General features: G+C 43.1%; 2 protein-coding genes across 8 annotated transcripts in view; one reads left to right on the top strand and one right to left on the bottom strand.

Annotated features, from left to right (window-relative positions):
* Window positions 1-2293, top strand: part of LOC121579901 (acetyl-CoA carboxylase 1) — a 45635-nt gene extending 43342 nt beyond the window's left edge. For all 7 annotated transcript variants that reach the window (XM_045224361.1, XM_045224362.1, XM_041894869.2 and 4 more), the window contains one exon: window positions 508-2293. In XM_045224361.1, the coding sequence (XP_045080296.1) occupies window positions 508-637 (130 nt within the window). In that variant the 3' untranslated portion in view covers window positions 638-2293. The remainder of the gene's footprint in view (window positions 1-507) is intronic.
* Window positions 2294-3111: 818 nt separating this feature from the next.
* Window positions 3112-22058, bottom strand: LOC121579902 (protein AATF). The gene is made up of 12 exons (XM_041894870.2): window positions 21940-22058; window positions 21048-21215; window positions 18746-19198; window positions 16141-16278; window positions 14631-14745; window positions 14234-14441; window positions 13680-13844; window positions 12966-13049; window positions 6793-6860; window positions 6595-6675; window positions 5847-5918; window positions 3112-3460 (listed from the first exon to the last, which is right to left on the bottom strand). Exons 1-12 carry the CDS (start codon window positions 22022-22024, stop codon window positions 3397-3399), a joined length of 1701 nt encoding a protein of 566 aa, XP_041750804.2. The 5' UTR covers window positions 22025-22058; the 3' UTR covers window positions 3112-3396.
* Between the last annotated feature and the right edge of the window lie 1486 nt (window positions 22059-23544).

The following is a 23544-nucleotide window of genomic DNA, read 5'->3' as shown; positions in this document are numbered from 1 at the left end:
TTATTCAGAGTGGTTAGGCCTACGCTTTAGGGAAAGCATAAAACAAAATGATTTTTTTTTTTTAAATGCGCTGTTTCCATTTAGTATCATCAAGTACTCTCCCTGCTTGCTAGAAAATTGTGAACTGCCTTGGCACAGTGGTCTAAGCAGCACACTCTAGCTCTGAGCATCGTGAGTATGAGCCCAATGCTGTGCCATTGTTTTGTTTTTGGTGAGCACCGAGGACGGCATATCAACGTTCTCAGGACCTTTTCAAACGGGTGAAATCGACGTGTGTTTCTAGTGAACAGCCTGCCATGTCACTGGGAACCTACCAGCCTTGAGATGGCCGGTAGAAGTCAGCTCAAAGCCTTGTATAGTACCATCTGTTTATGCAGTGGGATATTTCCTGGGGTCAGGAAAGTGCAATGTCACTGATTTGCACAGAATCTATTTTATTCCATGTAACCCTTTGTTTACCTGGCTGTGCATCTCCTTAGTCTCACTCAGGTTCTCTTCTCTCCTTAGCCTGGTCCAAGCAAACCCTGAGGTTGCCATGGATTCCATTGTGCACATGACGCAGCACATCTCCCCTACACAGCGTGCTGAGGTGGTCCGCATCCTGTCCACCATGGATGCTGCCCCGGCCACCACCTAGAGGGCCCCACTCTCTTAGGTGCACTGCACCTGTGGAGGAACTGTGCCGGAAACTGGGGCAGGAGGAGCCAGCATGGCAGCCCAAGGAGGCTGTGCTGTTACTGATGAAACTGTTGGCAATGATTCTGGAGGGAGGGGGGAGAGCTGAAACACAGGGTAATGCATTTATTTACATGTCTGATGTCCAGGGTAATGCATTCACATGTCTTACAGAATGTGTTAGTTGTGATATATCTATGTGCAAAAATGATAGACAAAGCCAAGACCAGAAACTATATACTGTATAACTAACATGAATGAGGGCAAGCTTGGGGACCGCACAATTGGCCAAGGTGGAAGCAGCTCTTCATTTGCGATCATAACGAGCCTCTGTCCTATTGGACAGGAAAACATGCATTGGGTGTTCGGAGTGTTTTGATGGCGATCTTGACAAAATTGCAGCAGATTGCTGGGAGGGTTCACGAGGGTGGGGGGTTAGCACACCTTTGCACAGAGCACTTAATTACTGATAAAACCCAGGGTAGGGAGTGGAGCGTGGCATTGTGATGGGGATAGCGGGTCGCTCTGCCCTGGGCCTGGAGAGAAGAGCCCAGCAGGAGGCAGGAAGAGGGATCTATTCAGACCCAACCACCCCACACTGGCCCTGGGGTGAGCTATGGGCAGGCAGGCAGGCACACCCGCTGATGCAGATAGAATAGCAGCTGTCACCTCTCTCACACTGCTCTGAATGCACCTTACTGTTCTATTACTTACATAAGGCTTCAGTTCAGCACAGCTTGCTCTATATTATACTAAAAGACTGACACAAGCAAACACTATTAATGGTAATTGGTGCCATAACGGTTGAGAATTATGTTTTTTCCTCCCATGGGGTATATTTTTGCCAATTATTGTGTAAGAAAATATATTAAACATTTAGGTGACTAATTTATTAAATGGCAATCATGTTAAAGAGAACTAGGTGGTGTACACTGGAATTATAAATTCAGTATTACAAAAGGTGTGCTTCTAAAATGTTCTGTTAATTTTAGTTAATTATGTTGAAGTTACTTTTAATTTGTGACGTTCTTTACATTAAACGTCTTCATTCCTTTCAATATTGACTTTCCAAAGAGTAAATGGGTCGTCACTAGTTAGCACAGCCAAAAAGTCATTATGGCTAAACCCTGCCTATTTTTACAAGTTTTAACCACATGCCTAACCTTAAACGAAGACCAAAAAGATAATGTGTGTCATACATTTTTACAATATAGCCCATTTTGACTTTGTGGCTGTGGTAACTAGTGACAGAGAAAATGATAGTATTGTGTAAACTTGGTTACGCTCATTGAGGAACAGGGATGGATCGAGGAAACTGTAGTCTCTTCATGGCAAAGTGATGGCGGCCTAGCTGCTGGAGAGCCTCAGAAATTTTACATAATACTTGATTCAATGTAAGGGGAAAAAATGTATTTTGCCTAGCTGAAAGAGGCAAGAATTGGCAATGTAGGATGACTTCATGCACAGTGCTAATCTTAAATTCTATTTGTCTAATATTGCTGGTAGTCCTGTTACTAACGAGGTGATTGGCTGTTTGTCTGAATGAGGAAGGTGAATGTGTTTACTGTAGTGAACTCGATTTACCTCAGTTCAAATGTAATAAAGTAAACTTAACTTACCTGGTTTGACAGATTTGTTTAGCTTTTTCAAGCGGATTGAGTTGGCCTATCTTTTCAAACTCAACTGGAGTCAAACATTGCATTAATATCGACATTATTACAAAATTATTTACCATTAAATGGATCATCCTGATTATCACACCATCATTTTTCAGTAATTCTGCCAAATGCAGTGTAAGAAAAGTATCATACTTGGGGAGAGGCATTTTCTGAAATGATATTCTCTTCTCATGCATCAACCCACAGATGATCAAAGTGGCATTCTTTTTTTTTCAAACTTCAACAGTCTTAAAAGGGATGAGACAGATCAAACAAATAGTGAGGGATCCATCTCATCCCTTTTGTTTTTTTTCCTGTCTCACTTTCATATCGTCCCCTTGGCTCCGTCAACTCTATTACCATCCTACCAACAAATATGTAAGACAAATTGAGTTGCATACACCCAATACCCATCACAATTATGGGAGGCCCAATAAGAAAATGAGTCATTTGGTGGTATAATTGGAAATGCGCCTTGCCTGGTTTCTCCAGTCTCCCAGAGGGCTTTGCTCATTTGTGGAGGCACGCTAGGCTGGCTAATTCCAGCGCTAATCACTGACAAACTGCAGCATCAGGCCCTTCCTACTCCTTCTGGAGCGGAGAGAACAAGATTGTTCCGAGAAAGTTACGAGGAATTGCTTTATGCTAGGTTTGGCATGGCTGCTTGTTAGGTAGTTTTTTCCCCCATAAGTAAAAAAACAAACCCCACTACAATAAAATACATTTAATCACCAACAAACTCTGCTTTTGTTAATTTCCCTCCATCGGTCAGCAGGCATAAATCACCCTGGTATTTATTCACAGAAAGAGACATTAAAAGGAGATAATAAAAACAAGTTGGCAAAAATGTAGTTTTTCCTGACAGTATCAACATTAGTAGAAACAGTCTCTTCAAGCAAAGTCCAAACCAGTCAGGTCCAGTCTGAACTAACTTCTAGACTGATACTGTTCATAAGCCTTTAGAGAGGAGCAGGGCTGGATCAGAGGAAGAGGTATATGGTGTTTATCTCCTGGGTGGTTCTGCCTTCTGTGCTGTCCATCTTTCCTGCTAGCTAAGAGCATGTCACTCCCGCACCACACTTTCAGCAAACGAGTTCTTCCCGAATAGTGAGCGATACAACTCAGTCCTACACCAACAGGAAAAATATAAAAGTTAACACTTTTTTTTTTTCAAGAACAAAAATCATTAGTATTAGCAAAAGTATTATCAAAACTGGCAGTCGCCAACACTGAACATTTGAATGTGACAGAAGAAGAAATCAGTAGGTGAGAGAAGGATGAAGAGGTCTCAATGATGCATCGGGAGCAGGAATAATTCCACATTCATGCGTCTCGACGACACTTGAGAGACAATGCCAGTGACCCAGTTGCAGGATTCCAATTAGGGGGGTATATGCAACAGTCCAGATGAGAGGAACGACAAAGAGGGGTCTTTATGAAGCCCAGGGCCTTCTGATTACTGCCTGAACACAAGTGCCTGTCACTCTGTGGCTGGCCTGCCGATGACAAAGAGCAGACAAACACAGCCAGGCAGAGATGGAATCAGAGGCCCCAGCTGCTCTCCAGCTCCATCTCTCTGGGCTGGACTGCCTTTCTGGAGACTCATCTCCCCTAACCAGCTCAGTCATTTCAATCAGTCAAATGTTCCAGTCAAAGTGGCTCTACTCAGACAGACAGACAGATAAATACGGCCTAATTTTGAGACGGGCTGGTTTAGTTTGTGTCCGACTATCTGCACATACATTTATTTTCTACATCCATAAAACATGTTCAGCGTATACATGCAAATGTGAAGCCTGTGTGTCTGTGCATTATGAAACAGACACTAGATGGCAGTATGTGATGTCATCAGAAGTGACATGTCTTAGTTAATTGTGTTGAGTTTATTAGAGTCAGTTGGTCTAGTCAGAGTGCAGCCAGTCATGTTAAGACTGCTTGTGGGTCCACTTCAATGGGACAGGGCAAAGGGCTAACTATAGGTAGCCTAGAGTCCCTGAGACATCACTGCAGAACATGAACAGGACAACCATCGCTCCCACACTGCACTGCTCTGTTTACTGCAGTGGACAACCATACAGATTAAAATCTGTTACAAAACTGTGTCCACTACAGCATAACCAGTCAGTGCAGGCTCCTGTGTAATGTGTTGAGTTAAAGAGGGGCCTTGTGTTGCTCTCAGGGGGCAGGCAGCCTGTAGCCAGCCACAGGAGGGACTTAATCCCCAATCCCCATTTGAAATGCACCACCAGGGTCAAGGATTACAATACACTCTGATCATCACCACGTAATGTATACATTCTCATTCTGCCTGAGCTCGGTAAACATCAGCTGGGGAATACTGAGGAGCAGTGGGATGATGGGGGGAGGAGAGGCACAGAACCCAGGCTGATGTAGGACTGACTGTGTGCGCAATGGAGAGAAGACAAGAGACAAGGAACAGGGGAGCTGAAGTGTGTTGAAGGTGCAGCTTGCCTCAAATTGCATATCCTATATGTCACATGCCGATGCAGAAATGTGCCATGATGAGTGTCTAAATACCTTCTAGAGGACTTAAATGTGCACAATGTGCATGTAATGTATGTGTGTTGGCCCTCTCTGTGCCAGCCCTTCCCCCCCGACATTAACATTCATGGAGCCAGTGGAGCATGGCGGGCTGCATCCGTAAAGCCAGCGCATCGGTGAGATATGGCGGTGGAGGAGAGCCAGGAGAGAGGGAGGAGGGGACGGGAGGTATAGAGGGTGAGGGGGACTGTGCCAGGGCATTCATTCCCAAAGGTCAGCCAGTGTGGCTCTCTGGGAAAGGTCAACGGCCAGCCTGATGCAACGGCCATACATCACCATTATTACTGTAGGCCATTGATTGCTATGGAAATGAGGTGGGACGTACACACGGCAGGGCTGGGGAAGGTCAGCCCATTGTGCAGTCATTACCGTGTTTAGAATGCCTGTCATCTCAGTGAACACAACACACAGCCTCAGCTACTCTACCTGCAGTATGTACTGGAGGACAGATAAGGAGGAGAGGCAGAGGACGTGCCTAGCCATTTACTGTCCCCTCTGTCTCAGGTGTGTGCTGAGAATCAATATGGGCCCACTGTGGACACTGCAACACTCATTCTATGGCCTTTGTAAACTCACATATAATAGGACAATCAGCAAACTATACATTACAACTAAAGAACCTGTTCATCTAATTTAGAAATCAAACCAACCAACTACAGAAGGTGGCAGAAAATACTACAAAGGGAACAATGCGGGTGTGAGCGCAGACAAGCAACGCAGGACACAGGGATTTATGAGAGGGTAGCCGTCCTGAGGACAGTCATTTCAGGTATGTGAGATTACAGTGAGTGAGTCAGATGTATGGCTGTGACAGGAGAACACTGAGATCTGTGACTAACAGCCCCAAGATAAAGGAGGTGGTGATAGGTTGAAGAACAGGTCAATATTGGCATGCCAGTGGTGAAGTGCGCTGCCTTTACTCCTGTAACGCGTCAACAATAAGGTGCTCACCGTGCGTCGTCATTCATGGAGCTGTGGTCGATGGGGGCCATGAAGTTCACCAACTTACTGTGGATGTGGAACCTAGACAGACACACACACGCGCATACACGCACACCATCAGAAATAGGGAACACACACACATTCAATTATGTAGTGTGCGTAACTGTGGTTTGTCCATTAATAAATGTGAGTGTGTGGGAGTGTTTGAGTCCATTTGTTTGTGCTGTGTGTAGAAGATAAACCGGGAGAAAAACAATGGGTACAAAAGGCCCCAAATAAAAGGCTGACCTTTCCACTTGGAATAAATGGAGAAAACAAATGCTGTAATTGCAATTTTTCCACTGGCAAATAGTTTTATATGTATAAATACAAATTATCAATTTGAGTCCTCAAATATTTAATCAGGCCACATAGAAATGTAATTTACATTAACAGAGGGGGATGTTTTCTATCAAAAGATAATTGAAATAACTGAAAGGACTATAGATAAACTGGCATTTAAACCAGCATCGGAGGAACTGAAATGTATTAAGTATTTTCATAAATTCTGTCATTAGAGCCTCCCTGGACAGAGAAATAAAGAGCTTGTTCTGCAGTGGATGTTAAAAACAGACCTAATACTCCTAACTGACATAAATGGAACAAGACGTACAGGGAAACAATGGTACTACATTATTCTGAGAGTTTGAATGTGGAGAAAAGGAAATATTCTAGTGAACCTGTATTTCTTCACTATTTCTCTGTTCCCTCCACTCACCTGACTTTGCGGCCCTTGCTGGCCTTGGTGTCCACTTTCTTCTTGATCTTACTGCGGAGCTTCTGAATGGCTAGCCATTGTCTGGAAGAGTAGGAGAGGAGAGGATGTGAGGGCCCCTACCAGAAAAAGCCTAGAGGGGAAACAACACATCCTAGCACCACAGACACACACACACACACACACACACACATCACTCACCTGCCCATAGCCACCTGGTCGTTGGGGTCTGCAGCACTTGTCTTGCGTTCAATAAGCTCTCGCAGAAGCTGAGATGAACAGAGTAAGAGGAGAGGAGGGAAAGAGCGCAAAAGGGGAGACTTAGTTTGGTGTTTCGAAACAGTATTTAGTTTCATATGTGTGTAGACATCTTTATAACCCCCCGTTCATTCATCAGAGAACAGAGCTCTCCCTCTCTGTCCCTCCAGCAAATCCATTCACTTAATCTGAACCTCTTCATCAGTGTCAGCCCATCAGCCAATCCCAGGACCCGGGCCCAGACCACCCTGGCTCTGCCAGAATGAACCACTGCTGAGCATCAGCCTCGGTTAACAGAGCAACACCATGCCAGGACCCCAGAGTATCATCATCACTGGACCTCACAGTACAACATCCTAATGAGCTGTACTGGAGAGGACAGCTCTCATTCATCATACAGTCACACAATCCACAGTCCCTTAGTACAGGCAGAGGTTCCAATACTCATCCATGTTCCTTTGAGTTTCCCCCAGAGATAGTAACGCCTTGTCTTGACCATTTTGTTTAAAATCAGCCACCATGCAGCCCTCTCCCTGACCCCAATCAGGAGAGAGAGAATCTTCATTAATGTCCCTAATTAACCCCCCTGGCTCTCCTCTCCCTATATGGGGCTCTGTTTTTCTGTATGTGCTCGCTTTCTGTATGGACAGCTTCAAGGCCCTGAGACAGGGGAAGATACAGAGAGAATGGGTCCTACCGAGAGGTCACAAACACAGTCATTAGCCACACATATAATACATTCTGAGTGTACAAAATAACACCTGCCTTTTCCATGACAGACTGACCAGGTGAAAGATATGATCCCTTATTGATGTCACTTGTTAAATCCACCACAATCAGTGTAGATGGGGAGGAGACAGGTAAAAATATATATTTTTAAGCTTTGAGACAATTGAGACATGGATTGTGTATGTGTGCCATTCAGAGGGTGAATGGCAAGACAAAAGATTGAAGTACCTTTGAACGGGGCATGTTAGTATGCGCCACGCACAGCAGTTTGTGTCAAGAACTGCATCACTGCTGGGTTTTTCACGCTCAACAGTTTCCTGTGTGTATCAAGAATGGTCCACCACCCAAAGGACATCCAGCCAACTTGACACAACTGTGGGAAGTTTTGGAGTCAACATGGGCCTGCATCCCTGTGGAACGCTTTCGACACCTTGTAGAGGCCATGCCCCGATGAACTGAGGCTGTTCTGAGGGCAAAAGCGGGTGCAACTCAATATGTTCCTAATGTTTTGTAAAATCACCCCCTCCCTCATTCAAGGGTTTGTCTTTATTTTATTTTTGAAGACCTCAAAATTATGAAATAGCACATATGGAACCAGAAAAGTGTTAAACAAATCAAAATACATTTTATATTTGAGATTCTTCAAATAGCCACCCTTTGCCTTGATGACAGCTTTGCACACTCTTGGCATTCTCTCAACCAGCTTCATGAGGTAGTCACCTGGAATGCATTTAAATTAACAGGTGTGCCTCCTTAACAGTTAATTTGTGGAATTTCTTTCCTTCTTAATGCGTTTGAGCCAATCAGTTGTGTTGTGAGAAGGTAGGGGGGTATACAGAAGATAGCCCTATTTGGTAAAAGAACAAGTCCATATTATGGCAAGAACAGCTCAAATAAGCAAAGAGAAACGACAGTCCATCATTACTTTAAGACATGAAGGTCAGTCAATATGGAACATTTCAAGAACTTTGAAAGTTTCTTCAAGTGCAGTCGCAAAAACCATCAAGCGCTATGATGAAACTGGCTCTCATGAGGACCGCCACAGGAACGGAAGACCCAGAGTTACCTCTGCTGCAGAGGATAAGTTCATTTGAGTTACCAGCCTCAGAAATTGCAGTCCAAATAAATGCTTCACAGAGTTCAAGTAACAGACACATCTCAACATCAACTGTTCAGAGGGGACTGTGTGATTCAGGCCTTCTTGGTTGAATTGCTGCAAAGAAATCACTACTAAAGGACACCAATAAGAAGAAGAGACCTGCTTGGGCCAAGAAACACGAGCAATGGACATTAGACTGGTGGAAATGTGTCCTTTGGTCTGGAGTCCAAATTGGAGCTGTGTCTTTGTGAGACGCAGTGTGGGTGAACGGATGATCTCCGCATGTGTATTTCCAACCGTAAAGCATAGAGGAGGTGGTGTCATAATGTGGGGGTGCTTTGCTGGTGACACGGTCTGTGATTTATTTAGAATTGAAGGCACACTTAACCAGCATGGCTACCACAGGATTCTGCAGCGATACGCCATCCCATCTGGTTTGCGCTTAGTGGGACTATCATTTGTTTTTCAAAAGGACAATGACCCAACACACCTCCAGGCTGTGTAAGGGCTATTTTACCAAGAAAGAAGGAGAGTGATGGAGTGCTAAATCCCCCGACCTCAACCCAATTGAGATGGTTTGGGATGAGTCGGACGGCAGAGTGAAGGAAAAGCAGCCAACAAGTGCTCAGCATATATGGGAACTCCTTCAAGACTGTTGGAAAAGCAGTGTTTAACACTTTTTTTGGTTACTACATGATTTCATGCGTGTTAATTCATAGTTTTGATGTCTTCACTATTATTCTACAATGTAAAACATAGTAAAAATTAAGAAACACCCTTGAGTAGGTGTGTCCAAACTTTTGACTGGTACTGTATATACATACACACAGTTGAAGTCAGAAGTTTACATACACCTTAGCCAAATACATTTAAACTCAGTTTTTCACAATGCCTGACATTTAATCCTAGTATACATTCCCTGTCTTAGGTCAGTTAGGATCACCACTTTATTTTAAGAATGTGAAATGTCAGAATAATAGTAGGGAGAATGATTTATTTCAGCTTTTATTTCTTTCATCACATTCCCAGTGGGTCAGAAGTTTACATACACTCAATTAGTATTTGGCAGCATTTCCTTTAAATTGTTTAACTTGGGTCAAACGTGTCGGGTAGCCTTCCACAAGCTTCCCACAATAAGTTGGGTGAATTTTGGCCCATTCCTCCTGACACAGCTGGTGTAACTGAGTCAGATTTGTAGGCCTCCTTGCTCGCACACGCCTTTTCAGTTCTGCCCACACATTTTCTATAGGATTGAGGTCAGGGCTTTGTGATGGCCACTCCAATACCTTGACTTTGTTGTCCTTAAGCCATTTTGCCACAACTTTGGAAGTATTCTTGGGGTCATTGTCCATTTGGAAGACCTATTTGCGACCAAGCTTTAACTTCCTGACTGATGTCTTGAGATGTTGCTTCAATATATCCACAATTTTCCTTCCTCATGATGCCATCTATTTTGTGAAGTGCACCAGTCCCTCCCTGCAGCAAAGCACTCCTACGGCATGTTGCTGCTACCCCCGTTGTTCACGGTTGGGATGGTGTTCTTCAGCTTGCAAGCGTCCCCCTTTTTTTCCTCCAAACATAATGATGGTCATTATGGCCAAACAGTTCTATTTTTGTTTCATCAGACCATATTATATTTCTCCAAAAAGTACGATCTTTGTCCCCATGTGCAGCTGCAAACCGTAGTCTGGCTTTTTTGTGGCGGTTTTGCAGCAGTGGCTTCTCCTTGCTGAGCGGCCTTTCAGGTTATGTCGATATAGGACTCGTTTTACTGTGGATATAGATACTTTTGTACCTGTTTCCTTCAGCATCTTCACAACGTCATTTGCTGTTGTTCTGGGATTGATTTACACTTTTCGCACCAATGAGTGGAGTGGTTGAAATACAAGTTTTAATGACTCCAACCTAAGTGTATGTAAACTTCTGACTTCAACTGTATATATACAGTGGGGAGAACAAGTATTTGATACACTGCCGATTTTCCTACTTACAAAGCATGTAGAGGTCTGTAATTTTTATCATAGGTACACTTCAACTGTGAGAGACGGAATCTAAAACAAAAATCCAGAAAATCACATTGTATGATTTTTAAGTAATTAATTTGCATTTTATTGCATGACATAAGTATTTGATACATCAGAAAAGCAGTACTTCATATTTGGTACAGAAACCTTTGTTTGCAATTACAGAGATCATACGTTTCCTGTAGGTCTTGACCAGGTTTGCACACACTGCAGCAGGGATTTTGGCCCACTCCTCCATACAGACCTTCTCCAGATCCTTCAGGTTTCGGGGCTGTCGCTGGGCAATACGGACTTTCAGCTCCCTCCAAATATTTTCTATTGGGTTCAGGTCTGGAGACTGGCTAGGCCACTCCAGGACCTTGAGATGCTTCTTACGGAGCCACTCCTTAGTTGCCCTGGCTGTGTGTTTCGGGTCGTTGTCATGCTGGAAGACCCTGCCACGACCCATCTTCAATGCTCTTACTGAGGGAAGGAGGTTGTTGGCCAAGATCTCGCGATACATGGCCCCATCCATCCTCCCTTCAATACGGTGCAGTCGTCCTGTCCCCTTTTCAGGAAAGCATCCCCAAAGAATGATGTTTCCACCTCCATGCTTCACGGTTGGGATGCTGTTCTTGGGGTTGTACTCATCCTTCTTCTTCCTCCAAACACGGTGAGTGTTTAGACCAAAAAGCTCCATTTTGGTCTCATCTGACCACAACACTTTCACCCAGTTCTCCCCTGAATCATTCAGATGTTCATTGACTAACTTCAGACGGCCCTGTATATGTGCTTTCTTGAGCAGGGAGACTTTGCGGGCGCTGCAGGATTTCAGTCCTTCACGGCGTAGTGTGTTACCAATTGTTTTCTTGGTGACTATGGTCCCAGCTGCCTTGAGATCATTGACAAGACCCTCCCGTGTAGTTCTGGGCTGATTCCTCACCGTTCTCATGATCATTGCAACTCCACGAGGTGAGATCTTGCATGGAGCCCCAGGCCGAGGGAGATTGACAGTTATTTAGTGTTTCGCACCAACTGTTGTCACCTTCTCACCAAGCTGCTTGGCGATGGTCTTGTATCCCATTCCAGCCTTGTGTAGGTCTACAATCTAGTCCCTGACATCCTTGGAGAGCTCTTTGGTCTTGGCCATAGTGGAGAGTTTAGAATCTGATTGATTGATTGCTTCTGTGGACAGGTGTCTTTTATACAGTTAACAAGCTGAGATTAGGAGCACTCCCTTTAAGAGTGTGCTCCTCATCTCAGCTCGTTACCTGTATAAAAGACACCTGGGAGCCAGAAATCTGTCTGAGAGGGGTTAAAATACTTATTTCCCTCATTAAAATGCAAATCAATTTATAACATTTTTGACATGCGTTTTTCTGGATTGTTTTGTTGTTATTCTGTCTCTCACTGTTCAAATAAACCTACCATTAAAATTATAGACTGATCATTTCTTTGTCAGTGGGCAAACTTACAAAATCAGCAAATACTTGTTCTCCCCACTGTATATGTATATATATATATATATATATATATATATTTATTTTTTGGTTTGTTTGTTTGTTTCCTCATCCTTGGTTAGAACGTAGGTTAGGAATCTGCATATCTTGCAGTTCCTTAGTGAATGTAACTGTTAAAGCTCCATTGGCGCTACATAATGTTTCTAATCCAGTGTGAGTGATTGCTATGTTCACAGACATGGTTAATGACCACGCCTCAGTTGTACTGAGCAGTGTGGAGAGTCCTTATACAGGAGTCAGCGTCACACAGACAGACACACACACACAATGGTGATTTATGGCATGCACAGAGTTGCTGACAAAAAATGTTTAGGTGAATGCAAACATCAGTCCAGCTACAGCCTGCTGTGAGAGGTTAGCCACATTAGAATGCATGTATTACAGGAGCATTACTGGAGCATGGAGGGCTAAGTCCCACAGGGAACGGCTCTGAGCTGCACTTCCGGAGCCTTCAGACTGGGGGAGACTGAGCGGACGGGACGGTGTCCTCTGAAGGACAAACTACAATAACAAGGGCAGTCCTGGTGCTTCACCCCACACAACGTAGTGCCATCCAATAGCTTGGAGTATCGTGGCAAGCCAGACTCACAACACCATGTGTAGAGAGGGGTACTTTACCAAGATCAAAGCAGGTCTAATTTCTGACGCTGCCTGTCTCTTGTGCAATATTCTCTGTCCACTTTAATAAGAAAATAAAACGTTTTAGGAATGGTTCAGTCCTTGTGAGTGTTGGAGAATGTTTCATGCTATAGGGCTGACATTTACCTGGTGATAGAAATCATCATCATCAAAGATCTCCTCGTCCAGGTCTTTCAGATGTGTATTGGCTTTCAGCACCTGCTCTGTCCCCTAAGAGAGAAACAGAGGAGATAGGAGAGAGAGAAGGGATGAGAGCGAGAGGGAGGAAGGGTGAGAGCCAGGGAGAGAGAAAGCTCTCTGTCATGTAGCGGTGTGCAGGAGGTAAAGCCATAAACTCCAGATGTAACACCCCAGATAAACAGGCTGCTCTCCAGATAAAGTGACACCTATGGAGGAGGGAGAGGGATGTCCCTAATCTAAAACTGCTGAAACAACCACTCTCTCTCCCGTAATGTATTAACCAACCTGCAAATGCTCCTTGCTTTGAATCATTTTGGGCCGCGACACTGCTTATATTTCAGGTTAGTATAGTTCAGTTGCTGGCTAGATTCAATTAAGATACAGAGATAAATGTATCTCACTCAGTTAACGCTGTAACAGCTTAATACAATTAGCTGGAAGAAATCTGACTGAGGAGGGGGGTATCATGGTGACAGCCTCCACCAACCAGAGCAGCAACCTTAACTATAGAGCTTCTTGTACAGTTAACTTAAGGGGGATGTGAGTTAGTTATGGATACTAGCAGTCAAAAGGAGGACACTTGGCTACATACACTATCTGTCTGCCTTCGCAACATGTTACCTATACTACATAACCCTCTCTCCTCCCCTCCAGTCTCACCTCTCCCTCTGCAGTGGTGGTCTCATGTACAGGGGCTGAGGCCTCTAGCTTGCCCAGGACTCTGTACTCGGAGCGTCTGGTCTGGGTGCGTCTCAGCAGCCTCTCCTTGTCCATTAGCACCTGTTCCACCTGGGTCAGGATGTTTCTGTCAAACGCCCCAAAACCCTGAGAGAAGAGATAAAGAACAGTCAGAAACAAGACCTTAACTTAGTTACAGCATCACTACTCTGTATATAACATTTAAGAGCATTAGATTATTCCAATTGCAGTATGTCTAGTGAAAACACCGAAACAATTAAGAAAAAACGTACAATATGAAGTCCGGTTTTGAATTGGCATGTTAGCCCTTGGTTTATGAGAGCTATGAAATTTGAGTGCTGAAGTGTGCTTAAGGGATGGATGGTGCCATTATGCACAGTGCATGCAGATGGAGAACGCACACACTGCAGTGCAGACTGGTTAGGTGCTAAGAGCGAAGCTCTGTGCAGCTGGGGCATGTGGATGTGTGTCCTTGCTTGGTGCAGATGAGTGTGTGGGGTGGGGGGGGGGGGGACCTTGCTGCTCTTTCCCATGGTCAGCCGGGTCTTGTCGTGCCATTTCTGCAGCGTGGCATCGCGGTACGGCTGGAAGGCAGCGAAGCGCTTGGCCATGAAGTCTGGGTACTCTGCCATCTCCAGCTTCCGTTTGGGAGGACCTGTCTCCACAGCCGGTTCCACTGCTTCCTTCATTTCCTCTTCCTCATCACTGTGAATCTCCTCATCACTATATTATGGATACAGAACAACAAAATAATACTCAACCCTCAATTCTAAAGCCATAAGTAGGTTGAATTCCAGGGCATTTCAGAGAAATATTGCATCCTATTCATGTTAATCAGGAGTGTGTTTCATATAGCAGAGCACTACATGTGCTGTCTGTGGGTGTGGGGTGTGGAGGAGAGGCAGTGCTGACCTGTGTGCTCCCCAGGTGTTGCCCAGGGAGATGGGCCTGGTGTCTGGGTTCTGATGGAGCAGCTGGTCCTGTAGCTCCAGTAGAGACCTCTGGAGAGCCTTCAGGGCTTTGTGACCTTACAGAACACCATAGAGAGAACATCATGTCAGGACCTAATATACTAACAGAGAGATATGGGAACCAAGAGGGTAGAGAGAGGCAAACATGTTATGAACATAGGGTTGTCTGAAGTAAAGTTTACATTGGTCTTTGTCAAACTCTGAAATGACGATTAGTTAATATAATTTAAAATATATATATGAATTAGGGGGAGTATGAGTTTAACTGTTTAAGTAAATTCCTCAATATTAGCCAAAAATAATAATACACTGAAGTTATGCCACATAACAATAGAAAATATGCCTCATAACTTCACTTGTCCAACAAATCTACAGCAAGTATTGCCCCCAAGCATGACTGATTAAAATCTTTTGGAGCAGATCCGCCTTGGCTTTTGTTAGTCCACATCTTGTCAACATCCACTAAAACAAATTCTCGAGACTTTGCCCTCCAAATCACATGGCGTAGGAAAAGAAAGGAGGTGGGGAACACTTATGATTCTGTCCTCTTCAACTTTAATCAAAAGTGCACTGGCACGCTGGAGCCCCCTCCCTCCCTTTCATAATAATGGGCCGCTAAAAATTCAGGAGGCAGGATCCACATCAATCACTCGCCAGATTTGAGTCCAATGCAATAAATATGTAAATGAGGAGAAGCCAGTGTCTCGTAGCTTTGAGATCAGCACGAGGAGAGAAAAAAATGGAAAAACTGTATTAATTGCCCATGGCCAGAGGAATCCTATTACTGTGGGCATTGATTATAAAATTGTATGAGTGATTTTCATGAGGGAGGTAGACTACCACCACGCCTTGAACAAGAAATAGTATTAGAAGAATCAAGCCAAATCGGTCAGGTTTAAACAATAATGAGAGAAAGGCAAACTGGCGTTTCACATATGATTCCACTGTGGAAACGAGAAGGATTAATATATTTCTTATAACAAAAGCGTGGAACTGTTATTTTGTTATAACAATCTTCTTGTAGAAATGTTCTTACGGACAGCCTAGCCTACTTCTAGACAAATAGTTAGAATTATTTTCTACCCACTAAATACTAAAACCATAACACTAGCACCAACCCTGTCCATTATGATTAAAAATTCATGTTTCAAATGCCATTGCATTTAAAGTAACTTATTTTACGCACTCATGATCATTGCATATGCAGGGAAGCAATACACATCTTCTAAATTGTGTCTGGGAGAGAAGATGTCTAGACAAAACATTCAGTATTATGACCACATCATTTACTGGATTGTAAACTTTGTTTGTAATGCTTGTTATTGTCCTTTGCTATTTCCTTTTTATTCAATTTCCCTCTGGGGAACAATAAAGTTAAATTCATTTCATATTCTTGATAGCTGTAAAATAAAATGTAATGTTTAAAATACAAGCAGAAACAAAGCACTCACTATTCTTCAATGCTCCAGCAAACTCTGCTCCGCCCCTCTTCTTGAACTCTGGGAAGGTATGTGGTTGTGGCAGCTTATTGGCTGTCAGAAGAGCTTTCTGCATTTTAATTCGCCCCTCAAGTAGCTGGTCCCAAAGAGCTGTGGAGATTCAATCAAACAAATGACATGGTTGTCTACTGAGAAAAATAGGTGATACAATGTGCTTAAAGGTATAGTTTGGGATTTTGCCAATTGTATCTACTTCCCCAGAGACAGATGAACTTGTGGATACAATTTTCATGTCTCTGCGCCCAGTATGAAGGAATTTAGGAGGTAGTTTCGCGGGCCAATGCTAACTCACGTCAACTAAATGACTGGAAGTCTACAGGAACAGCTAGCTGTGCTAACGCTAGTTAGCAACTTCCTTCAAACTGCACGCAGAGACATAAAAATGGTATCCACAAGTTAATCTGACTCTTCATTGCCAAAATCCAGAACTATTCCTTTAAGTTGGTTCATGCTTGGCAGAGCTACACATAGGCCATTATCAGTGGCAGTCGGTGCCATTCAAGATGAGGGAGGACGATTTACTTTTTCTCATGAGCATGGCCTTATTTCTATTACAACATATTGGATGACTGTCATTCATATTCCATTCACCCAGTTCAATGTAACAGCGATAGGTTTAGGCTACTACATGATACTCAAATTTTCCCTATAACCATCAAGGAGGTTGCTACAACCTTTGAATGAAAGTTTACAACATACAGTGGGGAGAACAAGTATTTGATACACTGCCGATTTTGCAGGTTTTCCTACTTACAACGCATTTAGAGGTCTGTAATTTTTATCATAGGTACACTTCAACGGTGAGAGACGGAATCTAAAACAAAAATCCAGAAAATCACATTGTATGATTTTTAAGTAATTAATTTGCATTTTATTGCATGACATAAGTATTTGATCACCTACCAACCAGTAAGAATTCCGGCTCTCACAGACCTGTTAGTTTTTCTTTAAGAAGCCCTCCTGTTCTCCACTCATTACCTGTATTAACTGCACCTGTTTGAACTCGTTACCTGTATAAAAGACACCTGTCCACACACTCAATCAGACTCCAACCTCTCCACAATGGCCAAGACCAGAGAGCTGTGTAAGGGCATCAGGGATAAAATTGTAGACCTGCACAAGGCTGGGATGGGCAACAGGACAATAGGCAAGCAGCTTGGTGAGAAGGCAACAACTGTTGGCGCAATTATTAGAAAATGGAAGAAGTTCAAGATGACGGTCAATCAACCTCGGTCTGGGGCTCCATGCAAGATCTCACCTCGTGTGGCATCAATGATCATGAGGAAGGTGAGGGATCAGCCCAGAACTACACGGCAGGACCTGGTCAATGACCTGAAGAGAGCTGGGACCACAGTCTCAAAGAAAACCATTAGTAACACACTACACCGTCATGGATTAAAATCCTGCAGCGCACACAAGGTCCCCCTGCTAAAGCCAGCGCATGTCCAGGCCCGTCTGAAGTTTGCCAATGACCATCTGGATGATCCAGAGGAGGAATGGGAGAAGGTCATGTGGTCTGATGAGACAAAAATAAAGCTTTTTGGTCTAAACTCCACTCGCCGTGTTTGGAGGAAGAAGAAGGATGAGTACAACCCCAAGAACACCATCCCAACCGTGAAGCATGGAGGTGGAAACATCATTCTTTGGGGATGCTTTTCTGAAAAGGGGACAGGACGACTGCACCGTATTGAGGGGAGGATGAATGGGGCCATGTATCGCGAGATCTTGGCCAACAACCTCCTTCCCTCAGTAAGAGCATTGAAGATGGGTCGTGGCTGGGTCTTCCAGCATGACAACGACCCGAAACACACAGCCAGGGCAACTAAGGAGTGGTTCCGTAAGAAGCATCTCAAGGTCCTGGAGTGGCCTAGCCAGTCTCCAGACCTGAACCCAATAGAAAATCTTTGGAGGGAGCTGAAAGTCCGTATTGCCCAGCGACAGCCCCGAAACCTGAAGGATCTGGAGAAGGTCTGTATGGAGGAGTGGGCCAAAATCCCTGCTGCAGTGTGTGTAAACCTGGTCAAGACCTACAGGAAACATATGATCTCTGTAATTGCAAACAAAGATTTCTGTACCAAATATGAAGTACTGCTTTTCTGATGTATCAAATACTTATGTCATGCAATAAAATGCAAATTAATTACTTAAAAATCATACAATGTGATTTTCTGGATTTTTGTTTTAGATTCCGTCTCTCACAGTTGAAGTGTACCTATGATAAAAATTACAGACCTCTACATGCTTTGTAAGTAGGAAAATCGGCAGTGTATCAAATACTTGTTCTCCCCACTGTATGTATACAGTTGAAGTCGGAAGTTTACATACACCATGGTGCTACCCTACAGAGTGCTATTGAGGCTACTGTAGAGCTTAATTGCCAAACAGTGTGTTTTAATGAATTATTTGGTGACGTGTGAATATATTTAGTATAGTTTTATCTAAAAAGGATAACTTTCTAAATGTTTTACTTTTGTTTTTTAATGAAATTCACTGAGGAGGATGGTCCTCCCCTTCCTCCTCTGAGGACCCTCCACTGGCCTATATTACAAATACATACCAAGTTGATCTTTCACAGCTTTCCCTTTCTCCACCTCTTCCTCCACTTTCTCTTTAGAGAACGTCATCACAGCTCCCACATCGTCAGCTTCATTCTCCATCTCCTCCTCTTCACTCTCTCCATCCTCATCACCACTTTCTTCATCATCATCACTTTCTTCATCATCATCTTCTTCGCTCTCTCCAAGGTCATCCATTCCCTCTATTAGCTCATGGGAGTCTGTCTCTGAGGGAAGTGTGATGTCAGTCTCCTTCAGCTTAGACACCAAGCTTTTCATTTTAGCGATGTCACTCTCAATCTCTTCAGCATCATCATCATCATCATCTCCATCTTCAGCCTCTCCATCCTCCAGATCAGAATCATCATCTCCATCTTCAGCCTCTCCATCCTCCAGATCAGCATCATCATCTTCTTCTTCCTCTTCGTTTTCATCATCATCGTCATCATCCTCTCCTAAAAAGTCACATTAAAATGGAATGATAAAACCAGGATGTTCATTAATAACCATACAGCGAAATAAAATTGCAATTCTAACTAATGTAGGCAGATAAGGCTGTAGATGGCCTTCCACTCAGCACCTGAACAACAGTAGTGATGCCGTGTACACAACAGCTTAATGCTGTAATCAGTTGTCTTCTAGGTATAAATTGATTGCTGCCTTAATCAAAGCATTTGTTTGGATAAACAGGGATTCACTTGATTAAAAACAAAGCAATTTCTCAATTGAATAACCAAAAAACCAGACCGCTAGTAGATGTAGGCCTAAGCTATTTTATGGTACACATGCTTATTGTAATAAAACGTCTACACATGATATGACGATGCACAGCTGAGCATAGGATATAACTTTACTTGATTCAATTGTAAATAAGGAACCTACATCAATCCATTAAAGCTATGGTATCCTGTTCCCCAGCAATTTGCCTTGTGGTACTAATCTAGGAGACATTACAACATTATAAGAGATTACAGTGTGGCATGAGGCACATTTATTTATATACTGAACAAAAATATAAACGCAACATGTAAAGTGTTGGTCCCATGTTTCATGAGCTGAAATAAAATATCCCAGAAATGTTCAATGTGCACAAAAAGCTTATTTCTCTCAAATGTTGTGCACAAATTTGTTCACATCCCTGTTAGTGAGGATTTCTCCTTTGACAAGATAATCCATCCACCTAACAGGTGTGGCATATCAATAAGATGATTAAACAGCATGATCATTACACAGGTGCACATTGTGCTGGGGACAATAAAAGGCCAGTCTAAAATGTGCCGTTTTTTCACACAACACAATGCCACAGATGTCTCAAGTTTTGAGGGAGCGTGCAATTGGCATGCTGACTGCAGGAATGTCCACCAGAACTGTTGCCAGAGAATTTAATGTTAATTTCTCTACCATAAGCTGCAACCAATGTCGTTTTAGAGAATTTGGCAGTATGTCTAACCGGCCTCACAACCGCAGACCACATGTAACCACGTCAGCCCAGGACCTCCACATCCGGCTTCTTCATCTGCGGGATCGTCTGAGACCAGCCACCCGGACAGCTGATAAAACTGGGGGGTATATCTGTCTGTAATAAAGCCCTTTTGTGGGCAAAAATGCATTCTGATTGGCTGGGCCTGGCTCCCCAGTGGGTGGACTATGCCCTCCCAGGCCCACCCATGACTTCACCCCTGCCCAGTCATGTGAAATCCATAGATTACAGCCTATTTAATTTATTTCACTTGACTGATTTCCTTATATGAACTGTAAAATCGTTAATTGTTGCATGTTGAGTTTATATTTTTGTTCAGTATAGTTCATATTGAACTGAATGATGGTCAGTTACATATTGTAAAAGTGCCCCTTGCAGAACCACAAGAGGGCAGAATTCTACAAATGAGAATTTTCAAATGCAGTGCCTTGAAATAAATACACCCTACCTTCCTCCCATCCTAAAATGTAGTCATGTATCTGATTGAATACGTAAAATGAATGTTACTACCCTATTGCTTTTACCAATCCAACTTTGTCAGATTGACAATTGGGCTAATTCCATGGATAGAAGGAAAAAGGGTGCATTTACATTTTACATTTTAGTCATTTAGCAGACACTCTTATCCAGAGTGACTTACAGTTAGTGAATACATATATTTGTTTTTTCATACTGGGCATTTCAAGTAGTTGAAAGCAAACTACAGCTCTCATCCAACTTTCTTGACAGGTTACTTATTTATTTTCCCCCATGGTCAGTTGCATTGATTATCCTACATATATGTTTAACATTATTATAAATTACACATTCATGTTCCAACTCACCAGACCCTTCGATCTCCTTCAGCAGGTCTTTACGGGAGGTTGCCTTGCCCAGGTACCGTTTGTCAGTCTCTTCTAGCAGAGTGATAGCTTTCTTCCGGAGCCCACTCAAGGCAACCACAGCTTCATCATCACCCTCATCAAACGCCTCTACCACCTTGGCTTTCGTCTCTGGAAGCAATCAAAACAGTCAGATTGAATGACCAAGAGACAACGAGTGTTCATAGTCATTCTGATCAATAAACGAAGTGGCTGGCAACTTATCAGGGCCAGAATGTTATAGATCGGTTAAATCAGATGACTTGTCTTTAAGAGAAAGTCAAGTTGAATAACTATGACAGGATAAAGCACTTCTCCGTAAGGTCATGTTAATGTTGATTTGTATATTGAACAGCAGCCAGAGTGAGAATACTAACCACAGCATCAAGCATAATTACTAGCAACGAATATGAGGTTTAGATAGAGCGACAAGAATATTTGCTAGCAAGTAACAGCCAACGTCTCGTGAAAAGGGTCAACATAATTAGCTAGCAGCACCAGTAGTTGCTAGCAGGATCAGCTGTTAGAATGGTGCGGTGCAGTGCCAGTGGCTCCCGTCCTACATTCATTGGGCTGTTTGAAACATCAACAAACACATGGCTACGTGGACGGTTGCCAGTACTGTTGCTTACACGGTGGTCATGTTGGGCATCAGAACAGGTTATGGAGATGTCTTTGGTGAATTGGTGCTTTCAGTGTGCTACCTTGCTTGCTAACGTTAACTGTCTAGCTTTGCATGCAGTTGCCACGCGCCTACCTGGCGTGTGTGTAAAGACTTGATACATAAAAACGGAAACATTGTCTTCAAATGGAAAGCAAAATGTACCTGTTAAACATGACAAACAGTGTAATATACCTTCATCATGATCATCCTCTGGATCTGTGAACTTGGGCAAAGGATTTAATAAATCCTCGAGCTGTTGTGATATGTGGCCAGCCATCGTACCATGTACTCGCTCACAACTCACACATGTTACGCTTACGTCATCAAGACGCGACTCACAGATAGACATATAATAATAGAACTGCTACAGCGCAACTTCAAGCAAGTAGAGGTTGTTTTTTAGCCTATGTAATTTGGATTACTGAAATTATTAAGATAATGCTATGTGGATGACTACTATTCCACTTAATTGTAGTTAAGCATGCTACACCGTAAACCCTGTAGGTAAAGTATATAATCTACTAAATGGCTCAGTTGGTAGAGCATGGCGCTTGCAACGGCAGGGTTGTGGGTTCGTTTCCCACGGGGGGCTAGTATGAAAAATGTATGCACTGGATAAGAGCGTCTGCTAAAATGTAAATAAAGAATCGACTTTTCTATATGTTGTAGTAGGCCTACTTCTACGATTACAGTGTGACTGCCAATATTTGCTGCCAAATCATACAACCTAATCATGTTTAAATAATGTAAATATTGCATTTGGTGCATTTGAGAAACAAACAAAAAATATATCAAATTTTCTTAATTTATAGTAGCCTACAACTTCCCTAATGCAAGGCATCTCTCCAAACCCAGATGCCGCTTATTGAGGCCTGTATCTTCTCAGACAACCTGATGTCAACTTACCAGGTGATGGAGAGCTGAGCAGCAGTGGTGATGTCGATGTGGCCCTCTGTGTACTGTAGTCTAATCAGTGAGTGGATTCTGTCCCACTGGGCAATCACTGGTTGATCAATGTTGTTTCCAATATATAAATTGGATTGACGTCTGTGCCCAGTGGGCTAGGCGACTGGGCTTTTTATTTATGAAAAAGTAGTGTTTTTCATTTCAAGAAAGAAAATATATTGTTGCAGCCACATTTTTGCCTTTGTTGGACTATGGTGATATTCTGTACATGAAAGCCCCGGGGTCTTACCTGCACACACTAGACACACTTTGCCATGTGTAACCAACACATTGGGCATGTTCGACATTGCAGCCGACAGTGCAGGCGGCTGCCGACTGACTGATCTACAAATCACCTTGCATCATAAATAACTACTCATTATTATTTGTAGATCAGTCAGTCAATCACAATTTACCCATGATACGTTACGGTTTTGATGCTCTCGAACACGGCCAATACCTCTTACACATCACTGTACCTTATATCAGTTAGCAGGATGGCCATCCTTAAAGGGGAAGTGCAGTCTAAAACGTGATTTTCCTGTTTTTTAAATGATATTTCCACACTATGAGGTCGAAATAACCCTCTGAAATTGTGAAAATTATGATAATGCCGTTTTTGTGTAAGAGCTGTTCAGGTGGGATGGAACTTTTGGTCCACATCATGACGTCACAGTGTTTTCTGTTTATAATGCAGCAATGACTGTTCATCTGGGTAAGAGGGTGGGCTCTAGACCATCCTATCAGCCAATCAGGGCTGTGTATGTAAATATCTTTACATTTGTTTCCAAATGCCCACACAATCAGACTGAGCATTTCAAGGGCCAAAGGTGGCTCAGGGAAATAAATGAT

This window comes from Coregonus clupeaformis, chromosome 13 (assembly GCF_020615455.1).
Source record: "Coregonus clupeaformis isolate EN_2021a chromosome 13, ASM2061545v1, whole genome shotgun sequence".
NCBI lineage: Eukaryota > Metazoa > Chordata > Actinopteri > Salmoniformes > Salmonidae > Coregonus > Coregonus clupeaformis.
Note: the sequence above shows the minus strand (reverse complement) of the source record. Positions and strands in the feature narration are given on the sequence as shown.

Coding starts and splice junctions, on each gene's coding strand:
- LOC121579902 (XM_041894870.2), bottom strand. CDS start 22,024: ATGGCTGGCCACATATCACAACAGCTCGAGGATTTATTAAATCCTTTG. Junction 21,216..21,939: donor AGAGGATGATCATGATGAAG/GTATATTACACT, acceptor GATTGCTTCCAG/AGACGAAAGCCAAGGTGGTA. Junction 14,746..16,140: donor TGCTGGAGCATTGAAGAATA/GTGAGTGCTTTG, acceptor GTGTTCTGTAAG/GTCACAAAGCCCTGAAGGCT.